Raw genomic sequence first — 17680 nt, 5'->3', positions numbered from 1 at the left:
TAATCTTTTGTGGCACTAATTAAGAATCTGTGTGAGTTTACACATCTCATATATGTTGCCCAGACCATTGTCAGTGATAATGCAGTTAGTTACCGTACGAGCCTCTCGTTTTGTCACGTTGCATCAGGGTAATCTGACTTTTAGATGGGGTCTGTTGTAGTGAGTCCTGACCTGTGCGTGGTCACTGTTTTGGGTCAGCCTTGCTCTGACGTTCTTAGTTCTTGCTGAGCTACTGATTGGAGGAGAATTTTGTTAATCTCTGTGTGTTATTGTGCGGTCATTTGATTGCTGCAAGTCAGTCTTTGCTCTGACTTGTAGCATGCGTCCTATGGAATAGGAATTGTAGAAAATGCTTGACAGCCATTTTACTAAAAATAAAACATTTGAGAAATTACAGGTGTCGATAATAGCCTTCAAAGTAAAATCTCGAGCTCTGTAAACCTTGACAATCTGCACTGGACTCTGCCCCTTATCGCACTGTTTCTGTGTTTTCCTGGTGCCGTTCTAGTTCTTAAGAATGAGCATGAGTCTCCCAGTAATTCCACACAAACTAACCCATAAAGTGAGCTCTGTAGCCCCAGTGAGAACGGGAAGAACTTCAGGGTCGTCTCCTGCTGTGCTCTCGGGAGAACTGCGTCTGTATCTTCTCTTTCCACCATTATCATCAATCTGTAAAGCCAGAAAATAGTTTTAATTTCAGTGGAGTATTTTTGGAGTATTTGATATTCTCTCAAATTATGTATAAAACATAGTTTTAACTTTAGAAACTAAATAAAACCAGTTATTTAAAAATTTATAGCTTGTGAAAAGTCTGGATTTTTAAGTAAATGTATGTGATTTTACATTTTTATTCATTAGCTTTAAAAACAAAATTTTCTGAACCAGAGAATAAGATTGAAAAATAGGTTCTTTATTCTGAAATGTAATGATAAATTGTTTTGTGTACTGGTTTGCTTCCAAGTTAGAGGTTTGTTGTTTTTTTTTTAATATCTATCAAAATCTAACATTTTCTGCTGGCATTCTATTTTTTCTGGGTTTCTGTGGTAATAATAATGTTTCTGATAAAAAATAATTTACTTGGTTTTATTTTTTCACAGCTGCATTTGACAAAGGTGATGACCGAAGACTTGGCAGGAAGCCTGTGCTCACAAGCTCCCAGGTAAACAGCAGCGTTTTCCAGGTCCCGGGGAGAGTGCTACTTAAGTTTATTTTATATTTCAAAGTAAATCTTTTATTAATTAAAGCTATTTTTAAGAGGAAATAATTTTGAGCCTTAAAAATCAACATTTTTACATATATACATTTTAAATGATGTAAATTTCTTATATTCATTTGGTATATGAAATATATTCCCTTTTCATTTCCTTGAAATTGTTTTTTGGCATATAACATATTGGATCTGTTCCAGTAAGCCAGGAACTGTCTAGGCATCTACAATCCTGTGTGATGTCTGCTCTCAGACTGCCTTCCAGTGAATATAACACAAGATTCTCGAGATTCACTGTCTAATAAAGTCAGAGAAACGGGACTGTACTCTGTTCTAAAAAAACATTAAAATGGCAAATTTGTTCTTTTTCCTTTTTAAAAGAAACTATTTGATTTTATTATAGCCTGAAATGTATTTTTCTTCCTTACAGATGTTATTATACAGATATTTATGCACTCAGGAAAATATCTAAGTACAAGATTATACTATGCATATTCTGATGAAAATATGGACTCATTTATTCAGCGCTCTGATTCAGAATATAAAAACATATTGTCCTTGAAATTAGACAGGGAGTCTTGTTTTCTTCCTTATAACCTACTAATTAGGAACGTCTGCAGCCATGAAATACCCTGTTGGCTTCGAGCAGGCCCCACGTATCTCTGGCTGGAAACTGGGACCATGGAGAGTTTGTCAGCAAGTGTCCTGGGATTGCTTTCTGGAGTGTGTGTCGTGGTCTGCTGTGCTCCATCCCTGAGCCCTAGCATCTAATAGTTTGAGAATCACACAGCCCCCCTGGCTGAGAGTGTTGGTGCATGCCTGCAGCCCCAGCCCTGGGAAGTGGAAGTAGTTGGAAGCCATCTCAGCTAGTGAAAACCTGTCTTAAAAAAAAAAAAAAAAAAGACAACCAGAAACACTTCTGACTTCCTTCTCCCCTAATTCCCGTGATGTGAGTGTGGGAACCCTGTCCCCCCTTGGCCCTGTAAGTGTGCCCTGCGATCCCACAACCTGCCCTGACTGTGTCTTTTTGTTTTAATGAGGACTCCCAAAAGTAAACTATTCTTAGTACAGAGGATTAAAAGCTTAATGATAAAATTTCTGGCATTTGAGTTGAAGACTTTTTGGTGAAAAATTTTACAATGTCCCTCAGGTTTTACCATTCAGCTGACATCCTTAAAGCAATGCATCATGAGCTCAAGCCCAGTTCTGTCCTTTCCAGGCATGTGGCTGTGGGTCAGTCATGTCTGCTTTAATGCCCAGTTTCTTATCCAGCAAATGAAGGTAGGCATAGGAGCTATTTCATAGGGTTACCTTATATGGATAAAGTACTGATGGGTCAGATGTTAGCACGGATCCTGAGAGTGGGCTTCTGGAATCTCCAGTGTTAGGTACTTGGATAGCCTGAATCTTCGGGGATTCTACTATAATCATACAATTAATTAACATTACTTATGATTAATTATTAATTAATTAAATAATAATACTGTGTTTCAGATTTGATTAAGATAATAAAGTTAGAAACCCAAAGTTTTTATGAAAATGATTTTTAAAATGATAAAAAATATGGTTTTATGTGATCCTAAATTATAATATGAATGTAAAAGCGAGGGCTGTGTCATTCCATGGGAGAGCACTCTTCTGGGATAGCATGAGCTTTCTTAAGTGTGCCTTCTAAAACTGAAGCCAGGTGTCACGGCGCACACCTTAGTCCCAGCATGGGGAGGCAGAGGCAGGCAGGTTTCTGTGAGTTCCAGGCCAGCCTAATCGAGCTACGTAGTGAGACACTGTCTCAATAAATGACAGTGATAAAAAGCTAAACCAAAATTTTCTTGAAACATAAAGTGTTCTATATCAAAGACTTGTCAATTTATAAGATTTTTCTCTTCTCTCTCTCTCTCTCTCTTTAGCAAAGGAGACAAGGCTTTGATGCTGTTATAAAAACAAAACCTCGGACAGAAGATAAAAAAGTGTGTCGGACATCTCTCTCTGCTACTCAGAACATGAAATCTGATGGGTTAGGAGCATCTGGATGTCCGTCCAGCACGAGCAGAAGTGTAAATAAAGCGTTCAAGCATAATGACAGCACGAAAGTCCCCAAAGTCACAAAGGAAGTGAGAGCTGCGGGGAGAACTGCTTCTGGCAAGTCTAAAACTGCAGCAAAGCCTCAGACAGAGGGCAATGCTAACGCCAGGCCGGAAGATCTCTCCAAAGTCGTGGGAAGATCAGCAAGGGTGGCAGCCACTGGACAGGAGGATTCAGTGCCTGGAAAAGGAATAAGGAACCAAGAAGCGCAGACTACAGGGGCCAGGCCCAAGGTACTCACTGCAAACCTGAATGTGCAAGCCAGAGCCAAGCCTTTGAAAACACGGACAGGAAAAGATGCTTCACGCTCCACCTCTGCAGGACCCTCTAGTAGATCCACAAATTCAAGTATGGAGCTTTTGACTCCCACTGGATGTGTGGATGACACGAAAGAAAACGGATCAGTAGGAGACAGGTCGTCTGACGAGAAGCTGCCCTTGAGTGACTCTCCAGGACAGGCGTTGAATAACGGAGTAGTGTCAACTGGAGGTAGGTTAGCGCGCATGCATGTGAGTGTGAGGAGAGGGAGCGAGCAAGCTCCCGTACCTTATATATGGTAGACAAACAATCTACATCACCAGTTCGATGCTCCAAAAAAATTTTTTTGAGATAGGTTCTCCCTACTAGCCCATGCTGGCCTCGAACTTTCTGTGTAATTGATGATACTCTTGGACTTCTGGGCCTCCTGTCTCTGCCTCCTAGGCCCTAAGATTCAGCTGTGTCTCATGCCTGGTTTATGCTGTGCTGGAGGCGAAGCCCAGTGCTTCACATACACTAGCCAAGCACTCCGCTAACTCAGATACATACCCTACCCTGAAGTCCTCATTTTAGTGGCTCCTAGAAAGCATGGTCCTGGAATGCTTTAATCACTGCTAAATGCTAACGTGTGTTTTTATGCATATGTGCAAAAAGAGAGAATATGGTCTTTCCCGTGTCTAGCCTGTATGTTTATCCAGCTTGTTACTATTTTTAATGTTCTTTTCCTCATGGCTGATATCTCTAATTTATAGCTGTAAAATCTCGATCAGTTTCAAGAGTTCCAAATGGAGTTTCCAATAAAAGAAGCCTTCATGATCAAGACTCTAACAATAGCAGCAGGTAAGACTCTCTTCACCTGACGTCTCTGCTGTAAACAAACTTCTAACTGAGTGGTTTTAAAGATTTTTCTTCATTTAAATGTATTTATGAAATGACATTTTAAACTTTATTTCATATTTATATAAAATGGTTCAGTGTAGTAAAAGTTTCTTAGCTATGCTTAATGGCATGCAAAGTTATGTATTGTCTTATATGTGGTCTGATCTTTCAAAACTTAAAGGTTTATGAATATAGGTTTATATATTTTCAGAACATATAATATTTCTGTTTTTGACAAAAACTGTGTGGTCATATATGGCTGTGGTCGCACACGGTGTTGATCAGTTCCTGTTTTGGAGGATCACTGTAATGCTAACTGCAATCATTTTCCTCAGCATAATCAAAAGGGTGAGTGGCAAAGGGCTTGGTGATCCAGCACCGCAGGCAGCCCTGAAGAAAAGAGGAGGCAGCAATGGATTTATAGCAGCCCAGCCACGGACCAAGAGCGCCCCTCCCACCCTGGCTCAAATTCAAGGTAAAGCTGCAGTGGCCCTGCAGATTCTGGGTGCAGTCCTATGTTAGTCGGACAAGCAAAGCTCTGGCCGGACCTGCAGTTACAGACAGACAAAATGGGGCATGGCTTTATTACCGTCCACTTGTCCAATACTGCTGAGTTAAAGCTTTATGGCTTTTATATAAATATTTTAGTGTCAGAGGATTAATTATGGTTTTCCTGTCCTCCATGGAGAGGAACTTAAAGGGGTCATTGACTCATCTGTATTTCTGGCCCTTTTGTGGAGCATGCCTAGGTTTCTTGAAAGTTTCCTTGGTGACAAGAGGAATTCTGCTTATGAGCCAGCACTGAAGAGTTCTGAAGGAACAGCAGGAGCTGGGCAAATGTGTGTGAAGGGGGAGTTCCTTCAGAACCTGTCACCATGCTGTTGTTTCTCAGAAAGAATACTGATTAGGTCATATAACTTGCACATGGCAACCAGTTTTAAATATTACTTTTTTTCTGGGCCTGGTGGTACATGCTTGTAGTCATTCTATCAGGGAGATAAAGCTGAAGTCATCCTTGACCAATATAGTGAGTTCAAAACCAGCCTGGACTACATGAGACACTATCTTAAACAGAAGGGAAGGAAGGGAGGGAGGGAAGAGGAAGGGGCTGAGGGGATATTGCGGTTCATAAAGCTTAGAGGGAAAGCCAAGTGTACTGAAGCACATGTAAAATCTCAGCCAGCTGAAACTAAGCCCAAGTGCTGGTAAGAGGCTGTGTCTCTTGGTTGCTGGGGAGTAACCACTGAGACTGGCTTCTGGTGTGCATGTGCACACATAGTCTAACACACACACACACACACACACACACACACACATACACACATACCAGTTACTTTTTATGTATTAAGCACTCATTTGTAAGACCAGTTTCTATAATCTGAAAAATAATCTGTATTTGCATAATGAATTAATACTAAAAGTCAGTTGAAAACTAAAGGAGATAAAATTATTCATATTCTAGTAACAGCTAGAAATTTAGACATTAATGGCTCTGCAGGACTGGGGGAGCTCAGTGCAGAAGGGACACCCTTCACACGTCCCTAGTCAGTGTCTAGGTCACCACCCACCCTCACACACACAGGGGAGCTCAGTGCAGAAGGGACACCCTTCACACGTCCCTAGTCAGTGTCTAGGTCACCACCCACCCTCGCACACACAGGGGAGCTCAGTGCAGAAGGGACACCCTTCACACGTCCCTAGTCAGTGTCTAGGTCACCACCCACCCTCACACACACAGGGGAGCTCAGTGCAGAAGGGACACCCTTCACACGTCCCTAGTCAGTGTCTAGGTCACCACCCACCCTCGCACACACAGGGGAGCTCAGTGCAGAAGGGACACCCTTCACATGTCCCTGGTCAGTGTCTAGGTCACCACCCACCCTCACACACACAGGGGAGCTCAGTGCAGAAGGGACACCCTTCACATGTCCCTGGTTAGTCTCTAGGCCCCCACCCCACCCTCATACACACATGGAAGTAAAACTGATAATTGGGGTTGGCAGATTTGAGTGCCCCAAATTTCGTTTCTAAGACTTTAACCAGAATGCATAAATTGAATTTTTAATAAATAATTAATAAACTTTATTCTACATTTTTCTGTAGCCCACAGTCTTGTTTTCCTTTCAGATCTGGGTTGTTAGCCCTGATAAACAACAATTATAATCCTCTAGTATAAGGTTATTCCAGTTTGAAGAAAAACTAACAATTTCCAGAAATTTACATTTTATTTTAGGTCAGGTCTTATTTTCAGCTGTGTTTCCCCCAGAAATACACTTCAAAGAGAGGGCCTTTCTTGATGCTTTGATTAAAGAAAATCAGATTTTCTGCTCAAACACATTTATACAAATCTATTTTAGGGACAGCAATGACTTGATGAAGATCCTACTACAAGGGTTTTTTACTAAGATCCCAGAATAGTCCCTCTATATTTTAAATATTAATAGAAAAGGTTTTTACTTTATAATTGTTCATTATGCCTTGTCTGTCAATATTAGATGTTTCCTTTTGGTTACTTTATTGATTTTATTTAACTCTAAAGTGATTTGAAAACATAAGTTCCACTCAGAATTTGAGAGTACTTTGAATCTCTTTACTTCCTTAGACCCGCGTGGAGAAGCGCCACACTCTGTAAAACCTCCAGTGTCTTCAAGGCAGTCTGATGAAAGTGTGGCAAGGCTGAGGCGCAGCACAGCTGCAGATAGGCAAGTGCCTAAGAGAAAAGTTGCCAAGCAAGGACATGGAACTTCACAGAAGGTTAATGCAAAAGTGGTACCAATGCCTAAAAACCCAAGTCAGTCCAAAAAAGGTGGAATTTTGAATAATAAAGGTTCGAAACAGAAAGTGATTCCTGGAGAAGTTATGCTGCAAACTCAAGCTCCTCAAAAACCTTCCAAAACTGAAGCAGCCTCCACCCAGAAATGCATGCTCCCCAGTGTGAGTGACAAGAGCCATGTTTCTAAACAGAGGCCTCACGGGTCCCTGGTTCATCTTGCCTCTGAGACGAGTGGTGCAGATACACCCCAGTCACTGTGCAGACCTCACCCACAACAGCTATCGGACAGTCAGGACAAAAAGAACCCAGAGCTAGAAGGCCAAAATAGATCAAAGGTGGATGAATCAATAAAACATGAACTGAAGTCAAAACTAACTGGCGTAGATCAGAGTAACACATCCGCTTACAAAGATGCGAATCATCTCAATGCAAACTCGAATTGTGGTAACGTCACTGCTCTGAAATCCATGATTTCAAATCCAAATGAAAACTCCATAAACTCTAACCCAGTTTGTGTTTCAGGCACAACAAACACAGAGCAACTCTGTGTACTGTCAGGTAGAGAGAATCAAATAGGAAGGAAAGACACAGACACGAAACCAAGTACAGTGAAAGAAGTTCTGTGCGCTCCTGGGGAGGTAAGTAGTGTCCTAGACTCTGTCCAAGACGGAAGGAAAGCATCAGTTCAGAGCCTCCTACCCAGTGGCTCTGCTCCAGTCAGCTCAGCTGTTCCTTCCAGGTGTCTTTTGGGACAACCATCAGAAAAAAATTATAAAAACATGGAAACATCAGAAACCCCAGAGAGCCATGAAGCTCCATTTGTGGGTCACTGGGGTCTGAGCAGCAGGGCCACACAGCAGAGAGAGAGCCCAGAATCTGACAGTGGCAGCGCCACCACGTCCTCGGATGACATAAAGCCCCGCTCCGAAGACTACGATGCCGGAGGGTCTCAGGATGACGAGGGCTCAAACGACAGAGGCGTCTCCAAGTGTGGCACCATGCTGTGCCATGACTTCCTTGGGAGGAGCAGCAGTGACACCAGCACCCCCGAGGAGCTGAAAGTGTATGACACCAACCTGAGAATTGAGGTCAAAGTGAAGAGGCAGAGCGGGAGCGACCTCTTCCAGATCACCTCAGCCAGTGATGACGAGGCGCCTCGGAAAAGGCCAGAAATGTGGTCTCGATCTACAGTGATCCATCCCAGGGAGAAAGAAAGTATTCCACGAGGCAGTGTCCCATTTGCTCAGGAAATGGACCAGGTTTCTTCGTCAGCAGATGAAACAGAAGACGAAAGATCCGAAGCGGAAAATGTTGGGGAAAATTCCTCCCTGTCCAACTCAGGTACTCAGCACGTTCAGGGAATAATTAACTTGGCTTTCGAAGATGGAACTGAACATGAAAGTCACGAGTTTTCTGCAACTAAAAGATTTAGAAGGTCAGTGTTGCTCTCCGTAGATGAGTGTGAAGAAGTGGGGTCTGATGAAGGGGAAGTTCACACCCCCTGCCAACCGTCTATGGATTCTCTTTCACCTTCTGATGTTTTTGATGGTGTTTCTTATGAGCGCCATGGAAGGACAGGCCACTCCAGATTTTCAGAAGAAAGCGAAGATACTTCTGTACATTGTAAACACAATGATAAAGACAACAGTGTTTATAAAAACGAAAGCATTCTCCTGGGTACTAGTAGCAAAGACTCTTCAAGAAAAGATAAACAGAGTGTCTCAACAGACCACAAGAACAGGTTAGATATCCCATCCAAAGGAAGCCAACAGCCTTTTCCAGAAGATGAAGAAACAAATCACAGAAGTGAGGTGGCCAATGACTTTCAGCACCACAGCACATTCCTGGATGGTGACATGAAATCTCAAGAACGACCGTGTCACTTGGAGCTTCATCAGAGAGAACTCAGCTCCAGCATACCAAAGATCAGCTCAGCAAAATCTCTAGACTCCCATGCGAGCCACGTCCTGCCTCAGGAAGGTCAAGTGAGAGAGAGCCATTCCACAGCTCCCAGGAAAGCTAATAACGCTGTGTTTTCAGGTAATGTACAGAAGTAAACATGCTAAATGCATAGGAAAATAAGTTCATAGACGTCTGAAGTTGTCTGTAGCCTGAATGTTATATTTTAATTAGAATATTTAAGCTACAATTTTAACTTTTAAATCAGAATTTAAATTTATTAATAATATGAAAATGAGCTAGCTGTCCATTATTTATTGTTTGCTTACAATCTTAGTGAATAATTAATATGTAGTTGGAAACCTTGTTTCCTGGACACAGGTAACATTCTAGATCTTACATAGAAAAAGGAACTTACTTTGTGTCATTGCAGTTGTCGTGTTTCTTCACTGTTGGAAGTTTTATTTTACATTGGGTATGTTTATGGATTTTCTATATAGATCTAAGAGGGCTGTGCAATAACTATAGTAATGTATGCTGTAAAGCACTAAACTATTTTAACTAGATTAATTATTATAATTTATATGCATTTTACAGAAACTAAGACTTTCTTCAGAATCACTATAATTCTAAATTTTTCAAGCAGAAAGATTAAGTTTCTAAAAGAGATTATATTTAGACGCGATGATAATATAGGAAAAGGCCCAGTCTTATTTCACATGCCGAGATTCTTTCTTGTCTAATTGTTTTGTGTTTATGTCTTTCTTATTTATTAGTTCAGACTAATGACTTAAAATATGCAATAGTAGCTGGTTGAGTAACTATTGTGTATCCTAATTAAGAAAAGTATTGACCAGAAATTCCTATTCAGTAAACTGATAAGAATAGGAGATCTTCCAAAGTTGTATTTTCTGTTTGTCCTGGCTCACATCCTCCTTCGCGTGTGCAATATACAGATCAGCCTTTAGGTTCAGTGTATTTATCCCCCACACCCTGAAACCAGGTTATTTTTAAGACACCTCCAAATGACTGTCTTTTTTTCCTCCTTGAGTTTCTATTGTAGTGAAGTAGATTTGTGTGTACTTTTATGTTTTGTTTAAATAATTTATGTTATTTTCTGTATTCTAAGTTTTCAAATTAAAATGTGGAAAATTATTCTTAGTTACCTTTGTTGATTTTGCTGCTAAACAGTACCCTTGAATTTTTTAACAGAAAAATAAATGCCTCAAAAATTTTGTCAATTTTGTAAAAATGTTATTTTTTTCCATGTTGTTTTTCTGAGGAGCTAATGCTGTTACTTGTGTTAATACTGTTCTACAAGACTCTGAGGGGATCGATGTGCAATTTTTACATTGTGTAGTATTATGAATTATTGCAGGAGACATAGATGCTTGTGACACACTGGCACAAACCTGCATGTATGACCACCGACCTCCAAAAACCCTCTCTCCAATATGTGAGATGGAGATAGCAGAAGCGTTTGAGCAGAGAGTGGAGTCAGAAGCCCGTGTCGTAGACAGGGACTCTGAGGATGACCAGCACTTTGCACAGCAGGACTGGACTCTGCTGAAGCAGCTGCTCTCTGAACAGGACGCAGACTTAAATGTCACAAATTCTCTTCCTGAAGACCTAAGCTTAGCGCAGTATTTAATCAACCAGACACTCCTTTTAGCTCGAGACAGCTCAAAACCTCAGGGCTCAGCACACACCGACACGTGGAACAGGCGGAGTGAACTGTCGTCTCCACTGGGTGACTCCTCGGCAGGGGACACCATGGCGAGTGTTTCCTCCGAAGATTGTTCGCCTCTAGGGGAGTGGACAATCCTGGAACTGGAAACCCAGCATTGAGAGTTTTCAGCACTCGGGAAAAGTTTAAACTATGCCACCCTGTATTTTTGATGCCTACATTATATTTATAATTTTATTAGCCAGAATTAATTTCTTCAATTTATTGAGGTAAATATAGCTTATTTATTAATAGAATGTCTCATGTTAAAAATGTTTTTTTCTAAATTTTGAGCATGTTTTTCATAACTATTACAGGGATTAGGAGAATTGTAGAAAAATCTTTGCTCTACTTTTCTTTCCCAGCTGATAATTTATTCATTTATTTAAGAATTTCCATGTCAGTGCACAAGGATATCAACTCCTTACTTTTGATTCTGCATATGGTACCATAGTAATTTAACAATAAACTTACTGTGTGAGTGTGCATTATATAAAATTAATCTATGAATGGCATTCAGACTCAGGCTGGGTGCTGGGGTTGGGGAGACAGAGGCCCCCGCAGCTTCCTCAGCATCAGGACCAGGACATTGAGACATGATCATACACTAAGATTCAACCATATTTTTAATAAGCTAGGAGGAGTGGGACTTTCTAGATATATCCAGGGCAGGCACTGGAAACTATCTTGACTCTGTGAACCCTAGCAGTCACTTTTATTTTATATGTCATGATAAGAATACTTTGGAAGTGCCCTGCACTGAGTTAGCACCACGTATTAATCGAGATGGGTGGTGAGGGAGGCAGCTAGTCCTGATCTTCCACGGGCATGGGCTTCCTGGTGTCTGCTTAGATCCTTCTTTGTGGTCAGACTTCCCTCAGTCTGTAGTTCTGTGGGAAACATACCAGAGAGCAAACATGTGGATCCTAGATGCCGCTGACTGTGGTTCTTTAAGGACATGGGATTTCAAACTCTTGTGTCTTGTAGCTATCTCGTGTTTCTCTAGAATATATCAGAAGTAAGGGAATCTTTTAAGTTAAAATTTTTTTAATTAGCAAAATTTTCTAAATGACATGGGATGTATCCACATATTGAACATAACAACCAGCTCAAATAGAACTACTTGTTCTAAAATAACAATTATGTTTTCATTTTAAGCGCTAATCTATTATACCACAAACTTTATTCCTTTTTTTCCTATACATTTGCCTGCATATATATGTCTGTGTAATGATATCAGATTCCCTGAAACTGGAGTTCCAGACAGCTGTGAGGTACCATGTGGGTGCTGGGAATGGAACTCAGGACCTCTGGGAGAGCAGCCAGCACCCTTAACCTCTGAGCCATCTCTGCAGCAAGAATTTTTTCATGCCTTAAAAAAGGTTTTAGGGTTTTTTTTACATGTACTTTGTGTGTGTTTACGTGGGTAGACATGCACCCATGTCACAGCACACATGTGGAGGTGACAGGACAGCTTCTGAGAGTCAGCTCTCTCCTTCCACCACGTGAGTCCCAGGGATTGGACTCGGATGCCAGTACAGGCTGAGCCATCCCTCCATCCCCAGTTTTACACCCTTTTCAGAAGACACTCTGTACAGGTTACTTTGTAACTGTTGACTCGGTTGTTTAGGGGAGAGAAACAGGCATTGAACGTAAGCCCTCAAGTATGAAGGTGACTGAAGTAAACAGTTCCTATCTAAGGGCAGGAGAAGGTGGAGAAACATTTTAATATGTCCACACGCTGTATACTTGGAAGCTGCAATGGGAACTTAAAGATTAGACTGATGTCTCTAAACGGTAAAGGAAGGCTCTTTCGATCAGAAGACTTAGAAGGTCCTGCAGCTAACATGTGGGCTCGAATCCACTATTTCTTAGTTCCACTTTGCTGTTATTTCTACCACACAAAACACTTCATTTCCTTACCACACTGGGAACAAACATTTACCAATAGTGGGTAGCATGGGAAGGTCTTATGTGCTAAGGAAGCACGCTTCATTCCCGAGATTTTTGTGGGGTTTTTCCCGAATTTGAAGTTGTTTTACATGTTCCTCTTTAATAATAAACCTCCCCAAAGTTTAGACATTTATAACTGAAGTTGCATTTCTTTTCCATCCTCAGATCTTAAGACTTTTACCTTAAATTATTCAGACTTAAAACACAATTACACCACTTCTACAGACATCACTGGAGACGCATTTTCCCTATGTGGCGACCGTTTAGGGAATCTGCGCACATGTTGCATTTCTGTAGCTGCTTTGTGAGCATGCATTTGCCATTGCTGCAGCAGGTGTTGAAGCCATGCCCAGGCACAGATACACACGCACTGCTCATATCTGTCGCCATTAGTCCTGTTAGAGACTGTCGAGTGCAACACACACCAACACACTTGACTGTCACAGCACGTCTGTAAAACGCGTATTCAATTTTACGCATAGGAAAAGAACTTTTTAATTTTTTTAATATTCACCGCGAGGGAGAGAGCATCCTTATAACAGTGTGGGGGTCAGTGAGGGTCAGAGGAAAACGTTCAGGAGTCAGTTCTCTTCCACGTGGGTGCTGGGGGCCAAATTCAGGTTGGACTTGCTCACAAGCACCTTTATCTGTTGCGTTGGTCACAGAAACTTTAAAATATTCTGCATTTTTCCCTTATTCTGGATGATCTGACATAATGTAAGGAACAAAAGAAGCAATCATGTGGTAAATCTCAGTTGGACGGATTCAGTTAGGAGATCCAGGAAGAGGTCAAAGGTCAGAACTTGTGGGTATACCAGCTAAGCTGAGGCTGGAGTCTGCCGTCTGTGCCATGGCTGTGGACCTGGTGCTGCACGTAACAGGTATGTCGTTTTATGTAGTTTGCTGCAAACCATTAGGGGTACAAACTTTTTAATTCGTAGTTTCATGAGATTGTAAAATTCTAATCAAGAAAATGTCTTTAAAATATCCAAGTATTTTTATTTTGATGTGAGTTGTCTGGGAGAATGAGAAGCTATTTAGAGACGATTTATATCTCTTCAATTTCTTTCTTGAAGCAGCCACATAACATCTGATGCTACTTTAAGGATGAGTTGGACTTCACTTGGTGACTGGGTGAGCTTGTCACAGCAGCACTGAGGGGAGGTGTCCGGGCCAGGCCCGGGGGAGGTGGTGTACACGGAAAAAGGAGGTGAGCTGGACCTGGATTCTGAAGGATACTGGGTATCTGCAAACTTACAATTTCTAAGTTTTCGTTATACATTCATTTATTTATGTTTAACTCTCAGTAGACAAAGTCTATGTTTGCAGGAAACTATCTACCTGCAACTCACACTGGGTATTCTATCAACATTTTTAAATAAAGTATTTATTGACGAACAATAATTGTAACAAACAATTTGCCCATTTATACAGCTCACTGATTTTTAGTGTGGTGTATTCTGGAGCCGTCACCACTTCCACGTTTAGAACGTCTACCTTGATGGACATGTGTAATAACTGTGATCTCAGTCGCCTCCTGTTACTGTCTTCTCCACACCGCTGCTGACCTCTTCTTGCCAGCCATCCCCTCCATTGTCCTGTATGTGTGTGCATGTGTTTACAAGTTCATGGCCAGCCTGTGCTGTGTAGCATCTCAAATCTAAAAACCTTGACAATGCTATGTCAGGAAAGGGCTGAGAGACAAGCGAGTGTGTATTGGAACCATCTAAGATAGAGCTGAGCCAACTACTAACTAGGGACAGAAATGAGAAGTCAAGAAGATTGAGGTTTCTGACTGGATTGGCCTAGGTGGTTGATCAACCAAAGCTGAAATGGTGTAGGAGAGAAGATAGATTTAACTGAGGATATGCTGAGTTTGGGACACCTGGGGAACATTCAGGGAGCTGGGCACAAAAATACTGCTGAACACTCAAGAAAAAAGAATCCCGAGGAGACTGAAAAAAGGGACACTCGGAAGTAGGAAGTCGTCCTGAAGAAGAGCGATGTCATGTAGTCTTGCCGCTAATGAGAGGAAGTATGTATGTCAGGAAAGGCTCCTACTTCCATCTCAGACCCACAACCCACTAGGATCTTTGGCACCTTTTTCTCTTGTAAAGGCGATGTTGGCAAGAGAACGGTGTTGAGGTCCTTACGTCATTTTAGGAGTACAACTTACCTTTCTGGTAAATGATTAGGCAAGTCTACATCAAAAGTGTTCATAACTTCAGACCCAACCTGTACCCCCCGCCCCCTGTTGGGATCTGCCATTAAGAGTAAAGAATTTGAAAGCCTTTGTGGTGGTGTGCGTGAAATCCCAGCACTTAGAAGAAGCAGGAAGATCACAATTCAGAACCATCCTGAGCTACATAGTAAGACCCTGGCTATAATTCAGTAAAGTAGAATAATCTCTTACTCTTATTCAGTAGAGTAAAATAATCTCAAACAAAGGCTTGTCTAAAAAAATGTGTATTGAGCTAGACTTAACTAGCTAAGTAGGGCTGATGAGATGGCCGAGCAGGTGGAGGAGCTTGCTGCGAAGCCAGGTGACCTGTGTTGAGTCCCGAGTACCTGCATGGTAGAACAGGAGAACCAACTCCTTTGCTTCCGGGAGTTTCACACTTACAGATTCCACTCTTAACTGGGACCATGCAGTGTGTGTCTTTCTGTACCGATTTGCTTCACTTAATGCGACAGCACATAAACACCACAAATCACAGGACTTCTTTTCAGGGGCTGTTTAATATTGCATTTTTCTATCCATTGTCTAATGTTGCAAGGCTTTTTCTGGTAGGCAAATGCTCCTTCACCCTAGCTAGGACACGTACCAAAGAAACAGTTCTGCCCCAGTCTACCTGAGTGGATCAGGAGCGTGGGTGTACAACTTCATCACAGAAACGCCCATCATAGTTGAGTGAAGACTCACGGGCCTGCACCCCTGGAGCTCCCTTCACAGCTGCAGGCTGCTCACTGTGCTGGAGACATTAACCACTTCTGTGGTGAGCAACTTACACATCCCATGACAGCTTCATGAGCCTGGGAAGTTGCATGTGCTTCTGTCTTCACTGCAGAGATTTCAATGGGGAGAAATGCCCACACAACAGTTCATTCCTCTGGTCTTAAGTTCTTCACCTTCTCTTTCACAAAGTTGTCTGAGCCTCGGAGGGGATGTTATAGATGTGTGATTACTTTCTTCTTTCCAGTAACAGCCCTTTGTGCTGCAGTAATAGCCACTGGCTTTCTTGATTTCTCCATATCTGGAACCAGAGGGTGTTCTGACTTCGGTGTGCAATCCACAACTGTGGCAAATAGGCTTTGTAGTTTTTGAAGCCTCCCCCACCAGCAACTCAAAGGGAGACAAACCATCCTTGATACTGGGAATTTCTATTCAATGACCTTATAGCTCCTGGGAGTGCCTTTCTCATCTCCTTAAGTACTATTTTTACAGTCCTTACAGCCGCTCTTTTTAAATCTTTTAAATCAGAATCTCAGAGGTTAATATTATATAGTGAATACAGAAGTGCTACAGAAGGTGGCAGGGCGTTCATCCAGAGGCCTCCCATCACCCATGACAAGTGAGAGTGTCTCAGATGGTTAAGGGGTTATTTAAGAATCAGTCTGCGTGCATGAAACAATCCCATCACCTGTATCCATTGTCCCGTCACAGGAGCAGTGTGGGGTGCGTGGACGGCGACTTTACCCTCCAGCCCCTCCCTCCATGTCATTTGATGTGAACCGTCCAGCTTCCTCATCCTGCGGCTCTCTTGTCACCATGGAGCCCCTGCACATCTCCACTTCCCACCCCGTGCTAGTCCCTCTGTCGTTTTTGTTTGTTTGTTTTTTTCTTTTTTCAAGACAGTGTTTCTCTGTGTGCCCTTGTCTGTCCTGGAACTTGCTCTGTAGACCACACTGGCCTCAAATTCATAGAGATCCGCCTGCCTCTCCCTCCTGAGTGCTGGGATTAAAGGTGTGCGCCACCACTGTGCTTCTGACCCAGCTCAGGGCCAAGGAAAGGCAAAGTTGATCTTCAGCCTGCTGTGCCTGCTGTGCCCGCCGTGCCTGCCCCTGGGGCCAGCTCCCTGGTTCCGATAGGTTTCTTTTCCATCAGCCATGCCCAGCCTTCACTCCCCACGTTCTTGCACAGGAGAAACATAAACTGCATTCTCTGGGAGCGTGGCCGCCCATCCTTGGGTCAGCTTAAACTTTTCACCTTCACTATTTTAGCACTTAGGCTCTGCAAGGAACTCCAACTCAGTACTTAGCATGTCACATGTGCCTTCAAGTGACCTGGACAGACTGCTTTGCCCTTCCCTCCTATCCCAGGGGTTTTAGTGGCGTGGCGCACACAATAAACGTATGTACCAGTCTAAGTCATTTAGATTCACCGAGACCTCTCCTGCCTCATGGAGATTGTGTCCTGCCATAAAGGGAGCTCCAGAGATGCAGCTTCCATCTTCACCCGTGCCGTCAAGTTACCTGCTGACTCAGCCTCTCGAGCTCGCCTGTGAACATCGTGGCATTCAAACATCTTCTCTCGTGCCCAGTTTGCTTACTACTGCCTATTTCTATATCGTCTTCCATTCGCCGATAATTATAGAGACCTCAACCAGTGACAACTAGGTGCCTGAGGGCTCCTTTGAGCCTTTTCTCTCATATTGCTTCAGGCTGTGTGCTCTGTTACAGACCAACCCCATCTGTCCTCATATGCCACTGCTTCGTAAGCCATCTTGTGCGAGGCTTTTCATTCTTTGGTTTCCCCCCAGCTAAAGGAGCTTAAATGCAGAGTATTTCCTGATGATCATGGATTCCCCCATCTGCATGCTTGAGTCACGGATTTTCCCTCCCTCTCTGATAAAGCTTGGCTCTGAGGGTATCTTCCACCTCACTGCTCCCTCTTCACCGCCTG

General features: G+C 42.5%; 1 protein-coding gene across 2 annotated transcripts in view; it reads left to right on the top strand.

Moving 5' to 3' along the window:
• The window catches only part of Btbd8 (BTB domain containing 8), a 62515-nt gene extending 51189 nt beyond the window's left edge, over positions 1-11326 (top strand). For both annotated transcript variants that reach the window (XM_048447092.3, XM_048447093.3), the window contains 6 exons: positions 1098-1159; positions 3115-3778; positions 4300-4387; positions 4762-4901; positions 7029-9239; positions 10477-11326. In XM_048447092.3, coding sequence (XP_048303049.3) covers positions 1098-1159; positions 3115-3778; positions 4300-4387; positions 4762-4901; positions 7029-9239; positions 10477-10946 — 3635 coding nt within the window. In that variant the 3' untranslated portion in view covers positions 10947-11326. The remainder of the gene's footprint in view (positions 1-1097; positions 1160-3114; positions 3779-4299; positions 4388-4761; positions 4902-7028; positions 9240-10476) is intronic.
• The last annotated feature ends 6354 nt before the right edge of the window (positions 11327-17680 follow it).

Source organism: Myodes glareolus, chromosome 8, assembly GCF_982192425.1.
Source record: "Myodes glareolus chromosome 8, mMyoGla1.1, whole genome shotgun sequence".
NCBI classification, from domain to species: Eukaryota; Metazoa; Chordata; class Mammalia; order Rodentia; family Cricetidae; genus Myodes; species Myodes glareolus.
The sequence above is the reverse complement of the archived record's forward strand: the minus strand, read 5'-3'. Positions and strand labels throughout refer to the sequence as shown.